The sequence below is a fragment of the Varanus komodoensis genome, unplaced genomic scaffold, assembly GCF_004798865.1.
Source record: "Varanus komodoensis strain SLA01 unplaced genomic scaffold, ASM479886v1 scaffold10, whole genome shotgun sequence".
NCBI lineage: Eukaryota > Metazoa > Chordata > Lepidosauria > Squamata > Varanidae > Varanus > Varanus komodoensis.
In genome coordinates, this window is record NW_025335269.1 from 4,312,674 (window position 1) to 4,318,847 (window position 6,174).

The 6,174-nt window shown below is 41.2% G+C and overlaps 1 protein-coding gene across 6 annotated transcripts in view; it reads left to right on the plus strand.

Annotated features, from left to right (window-relative positions):
- The first annotated feature begins 1,416 nt into the window (after positions 1 to 1,416).
- LOC123035220 overlaps positions 1,417 to 6,174 on the plus strand; it is a 56,127-nt gene continuing 51,369 nt past the window's right edge. For 2 of the 6 annotated variants that reach the window (XM_044453202.1, XM_044453224.1), the window contains exons 1-2: positions 1,516 to 1,918; positions 2,591 to 2,756. In XM_044453202.1, coding sequence (XP_044309137.1) covers positions 2,661 to 2,756 — 96 coding nt within the window. In that variant the 5' untranslated portion in view covers positions 1,516 to 1,918; positions 2,591 to 2,660. The other 4 variants (XM_044453218.1, XM_044453211.1, XM_044453247.1 and 1 more) reach the window with 4 other exon arrangements.

Genomic DNA, 6,174 nt, shown 5'->3' on the forward strand with positions numbered 1-6,174 from the left:
GATCATGGAGAAAGCTAGTGAGTTCCAGAAAAGCATCTACTTCTGCTTCATTGACTATGCTAAAGCCTTTGATTGTGTGGATCACAATAAACTGTGGCAAGTTCTGAAAGAGATCGGAGTACCTGACCATCTTATTTGTCTCTTGAGAAACCTATATGTGGGTCAAGAAGCAACAGTGAGAACTGGGCACAGAACCACTGATTGGTTCAAAATTGAGAAAGGAGTTCGGCAAGGCTGTATACTGTCGCCCTGCCTATTTAACCTATATGCAGAGCACATCATGAGAAAGGCGGGGCTAGATGAATCACCAGTTGGAATTAAGATTGCTGGGAGAAATATCAACAACCTGATATGCAGATAATACCACTCTAATGGCAGAAAGTGAAGAGGAACTAAAGAGCCTCTTGATGCAGGTGAAGGAGGAGAGTGCAAAAGTTGGCTTGAAACTCAACATTAAGAAAACTAAGATCATGGCATCCAGTCCTCTCACTTCCTGGCAAATAGATGGGGAAGAAATGGAGGTAGTGACAGATTTTATTTCCTAGGTTCCAAGATCACCACAGATGGGGACTGCAGCCAAGAAATTAAAAGACGCTTGCTCCTGGGGAGAAAAGCTATGGCAAATCTAGACAGCATACTAAAAAGCAGAGACATCACCCTGCCAACAAAAGTGCCTATAGTCAAGGCTATGGTTTTCCCAGTTGCAAGGTATGGCTGTGAAAGCTGGACCATAAGGAAGGCTGAGTGCCAAAGAACTGAGGCCTTTGAATTGTGGTGCTGGAGGAGACTCCTGCGAGTCGCTTGGACAGCAAGGTGATCAAACCGGTCAGTCCTAGAGGAGATCAACCCTGACTGCTCTTTAGAAGGCCAGATACTGATGATGAAACTTAAATACTTTGGTCACCTAATGAGAAGGACTCCTTGGAGAAGAGCCTAACGCTGGAAACAATAGATGGCAAAAGAAGAATGGGACGGCAGAGGATGAGGTGGCTAGATGGAGTCACTGAAGCAGTTGGTGTGATTTTAAGTGGACTCCGGGTCATGGTGGAGGACAGGAAGGCCTGGAGGAATGTTGTCCATGGGGTCGCGATGGGTCAGACACGACTTCCCGACTAACAACAACAAGAAAAGGGATTCTTACACACCTGGGGGAAACCCTCTCCGTTGAATTCAATAGCACTTAAGAACGGAAAAGTTCATAGGACTAAGCTATAAGGAACAGCGGGACCTTCCGATGGCTTATATCATGAATAAGTTTCCGCGATGGAAGGCACTGAAGTAACACCGACGGCACACCGCCACATCCGGAACCATCCCATTAGTCTATGAAGAACTTGGCGCCTCTTCACATAACCGCTTTACCGCCTCTGCCTGTCTGTCTCGCTGTGCCTCATTGGCGGGCTTGTTTTCGTCATCGACTTCCCGATTGGCTAATCACTCCGTCCTAGTCCCGGATGTAGCTGTTCGCGAGATCGGAGGAATGGGAACTTCCGCTCTCGGATGGGCCTGGTAGTGTTTCTGTGCTCGGGTTTCCGTATTTGTTTCCGCATGAAGATGGGCGGGAAAAACTGTTGTCTGGACCCCTGAAGGGAATGCTGAGGAGTTGCCGTGTTTTATCTTAAAGAGAGTTTTGAACGCAAGAGGGTCGGTAATATGGCGTTTTGAGGGGCGGCGATACTGCCGAGACTTTTTCCTCTCAAAGCTCATTTGATACCTGTTGGCGCTTGTGTCGTATTGCCCATTGCACGATACTGCTGCTCCGGTACCACTTAAAAATGCATGAGAGCGCTTATCTCGTGTTGTGAGGGGACTTCTTAATTGCGAGGCAACCGCATTCTGTACTTGTTCCTTGTTCCCATGTTTCCAACGACTGAGAACAAATGGTATACAGCCGGCACATCACAAATTTAGACGTGAGGTATTATAACTAAGATGGGCTCCATCTTTCTGTGCCTTGATACTTTCGATTCGGCTTGCATTCAGCTCTGTACAAAACATATTTGTAGTAAAAGGGCTTTTGTTATGCTATGTTCGTCACCCCTCAGACCTGACCTCTGGAGTTAGAATCTGTAGCCACAGTAATTGATCAAACTATGGTTTTGCTAGCACCTTTTGTTGTACAAAGGGTTAATCTTAATATAGCTTTTCCTAAGCCTTTGCTTCTCCAACAGGTTCGTCCTCAGGCGGCCAAAAGTGTTCTCTCTTAAATGATGGCATTCATCTTCTCCGGCTGTCACTTAAGTTTGGAGTTCCCTTCTGATTGCATGTGTGATGCCAGCTTATTCTCTTGCTTCAGATTGCCCCCAAAAGCACCTTCTCTGCATTTAGCTTTACCCTTTACTTTCTACCAAAAACAGAAAACAATTTTTAATTTTTGGAGCTACAGGAGTACATATGCTTCCATTTTCACTTATCCCTGTTTTTTCTTATCTTTGTTCAGATTTAGATTATAAACTTATTGGTGCAGATATCTGTTTTTGTCATGGTACCTTGCAAAATGCTGTACAAATATGTGGGGGTACTATTTCAAATCTGCTGTGATCAAGGTTAGGGATTTATTTTTTAATACTTGATATTTTGCTATTAACAGGTTTAAGTGGGATAATAGTTCTTTAAAACAACTTTTTAATTAAACCAAGGAGAACTACCATTTGTTCAAAATGAGCACTCAGAGTGAGGGGGATTCTAAACCTGAATCTGAAGGGGATGCCAAACCAGGATCCGAGAAATCAACAACAAAGATATATTATTGTGAGGTGAGTTCCTTGGTAGTCTGTTTTAGTTATGATATTATAGCATTGACATATTTTTGTCAACAATTCACTGCACACTTAAAACAGCACAGGTCTCAAAAATCCCTTTGATAAAGCCCATGGTTTACAATTTTGAAATCATATAGTTAATTAATTGTTGATAAAAATGTCAATATTGTTTATGTAGGCAGAAGCTGGAAAAGGAATGTGTATGGGGCCAAGTCATACATAATAAAAGCAAAACTAAAACATGCTTGGTAGATCACTAGAATTAACTGGGATATTAACTAATTCTAGTGAACTTAAAGAAGAGAAGTTCAAAAGCTCAGCTTCATATGTTTGAAGCATTATATAGGAGTTCCTTTTCTGTTAAGCCTGCAGATTAAGCCATATGTGTTGAAGCAGGCCTTTCTGATTTTACTCTACAAGCATCTGTAAGATCATGTCCCTGACCATCTGAAGTAGCCTGGCCACATTGGTGAATGTCTGGTGTGGCAGCAGCTGAGTGTGTATGTGGAGAAGGCAAATACTCTTAATACATATGGATTCATTATACGCTATTCAACATTGATTAAAAACCAGCATGGCCTACCAAACACTTTTCACTACTTTATACAATTCTGCAGGATTTGGGAGATAAAATTAAGAGTTCTGATGACTAGTGTAAAATGAAAGCAGTAAGTTTTCTATGCTGTGTGTAAACCAGCTGATCCATTTCTCTTATTGCTAGAAGTTTTTCTGAGATAGGAACCTTCACAATTTTAATATTCTTCTTAAACTTAGTTTCCAGCAAGTTTAATGAATAATTGGGCTCTAGCAATGTGAAGTATTGCTAGTGATTGTAGTACTTTTATCAACTTACTGTGTGATTGTATGTTGGGGCAGTGCAGTCCTATGGGGGAGGAAAAGAATGAAACCATAGGCTTTTTCTTATACTTCTGGTTTTTATTCTTTTTTATAGCTGTTTGTTTGGGTTTTTTTCTTCCCCTCCCATTGCTATGTCCCTTCCACTGGGAGGGAAATTAACTATCAGCTTAAGGACTAGTGATATTTTTCTATTTGGCTGGTGTGTTGGTGGAGTTGAAATTGTAAAGTTGGAGTAAAAGAAAGTCTTTGGATCCTGCAGATCTACAGCCTTTCCTGGCTTGCCTCTCTGTTGTCCTCTTTGATAAGCTGTGGCCATGGAATTTTCCTCAGGCGGGAACTTTTGAAATTGCTCTTTGAGGTTACTCAGGGAGAGGAAAATCCCAAACATTCAATGACTCTTTGGACATCCACCTAGACCAGCACGTGTGCTGCAGCGGGCACGCAGAGCCCTCTCTGTTGGCACATGAGCCAAGTCGCCCCAGCTGCTGAACATCGGATAACAGCGCACACAGGGGCCATGCACATGCTTGGAAAGGAGTAGCAGCACCAGGTGATGACGTCATGAGCTGTGACTCATTAGCTGCAATTCGTCCGAGCTTTCTCATGGCCGGTCAGTGCACTTGGATTGGCCGTGATTTTTAATACATTTGTTTTTATTAACACAAGATTTTAGCTTTGAGTTTTCTTATGAAAAATTGAAATTTAATATCTAAGGTTTAGCAAAGAGATGTTCTAATTAAGAGACTGAGATTCTTTTACTGTTGTGCTGTCCCCTTGGCAAATTTGAATCGGCAGCATCATATTTAGTTGTTTGTGAATAATTTATGAAAACAAGAGCAAGTGTGTCTGTGTGTGTGTGTGTATATGTATATATATATTTGGTTGGACTGGCTGTGATTTTAGCAGAAGCCCCCACAAGGTAGGAAATGCACTCAAATGCCTTTTCCAGAGCAAGTCAAAAGCTGGTGTTCATTGGAACATTGCCCCTTGCGCTGGTGGTCAGCAAATTCAAGAGGAACCCCAACTGAGAATCACTGTGATAGATTGTTGATTCAGGGATATCCAATTCTTTAGTGTTAACTAATAGTGTTAACTATTATATTTTATATATATATATGTGTGTGTATATATATATATATATATATAAATCTATTATAATATATATATATATATATATATATATATATAATAGTGTTGACTATTAGTATATACAGTAGAGGTGACAAATAGATTTAAGGAATTAGATCTGATAGAGTGCCTGAAGAACTATGGACAGAGGTTTGCAACACTGTACAAGAGGTAGCAACTAAAATCATCCCAAAGAAAAAGAAATGCAAGAAAGCAAAATGACTGACTGAAGAAGCTTTACAAATAGCTGAGGAAAGAAGGGAAGCGAAAGGCAAGGGCGAAAAAGAAAGATACACCCAGTTGAATGCAGAATTCCAGAGAATAACTTGAAGAGATAAGAATGCCTTCTTAAATGAACAGTGCAAAGAAATAGAAGAAAACAATAGAATAGGGAGGACCAGAGATCTCTTCAAGAAAATTGGAGATATGAATGGAACATTTCATGCAAAGATGGGCATGATAAAGGACCAAACTGGCAGGGACCTAACAGAGGCAGAAGAGATTAAGAAGAGATGGCAAGATTACACAGAAGAACTATACAAGAAAGAGCTTAACGTCCCTGATAACCACGATGGGGTGGTCACTGACCTCGAGCCAGACATCCTGGAATGTGAAGTGAAATGGGCCTTTGGAAGTCTGAGCAACAACAAAGCTAGTGGAGGTGACAGAATTCCAGCTGAGCTATTCAAATTCTTAAAAGACAATGCACAGTAAAAGTGCTACACTCAATATGCCAGCAAATTTGGAAAACTCAACAGTGGCCATAGGATTGGAAAAGGTCAGTTTACATTCCGATCCCAAAGAAGGGTAATGCCAAGGATTGTTCAAACTACCGCACCATTGCACTCATTTCACATGCTTGCAAAGTTATGCTCAGTATCCTACAAGCTAGACTCCAGCAGTATGTGGACCGAGAACTAGCAGAAGTACTGGCAGGATTTCGAAGTGGTTTTTTCCCACTTTCCCCTCTTTCTTTATATTTTTGTTATTGATCAGTTTTTGAATTTGTATTGTTGTATTTTACTGTTGTATGTTGTAACATACGCTGGATCATGGAGAAAGCTAGGGAGTTCCAGAAAAACATCTACTTCTGCTTCATTGACTATGCTAAAGCCTTTGATTGTGTGGATCACAACAAACTGTGGCAAGTTCTGAAAGAGATGGGAGTACCAGACCATCTTATTTGTTTCTTGAGAAACCTATATGTGGGTCAAGAAGCAACAGTGAGAACTGGGCACGGAACCACTGATTGGTTCAAAATTGAGAAAGGAGTTTGGCAAGGCTGTATACTGTCTCCCTGCCTATTTAACTTATATGCAGAGCACATCATGAGAAAAGTGGACCTAGATGAATCACCAGTTGGTATTAAGGTTGCTGGGAGAAATATCAACAACCTCAGATATGCAGATGATACCACTCTCATGGC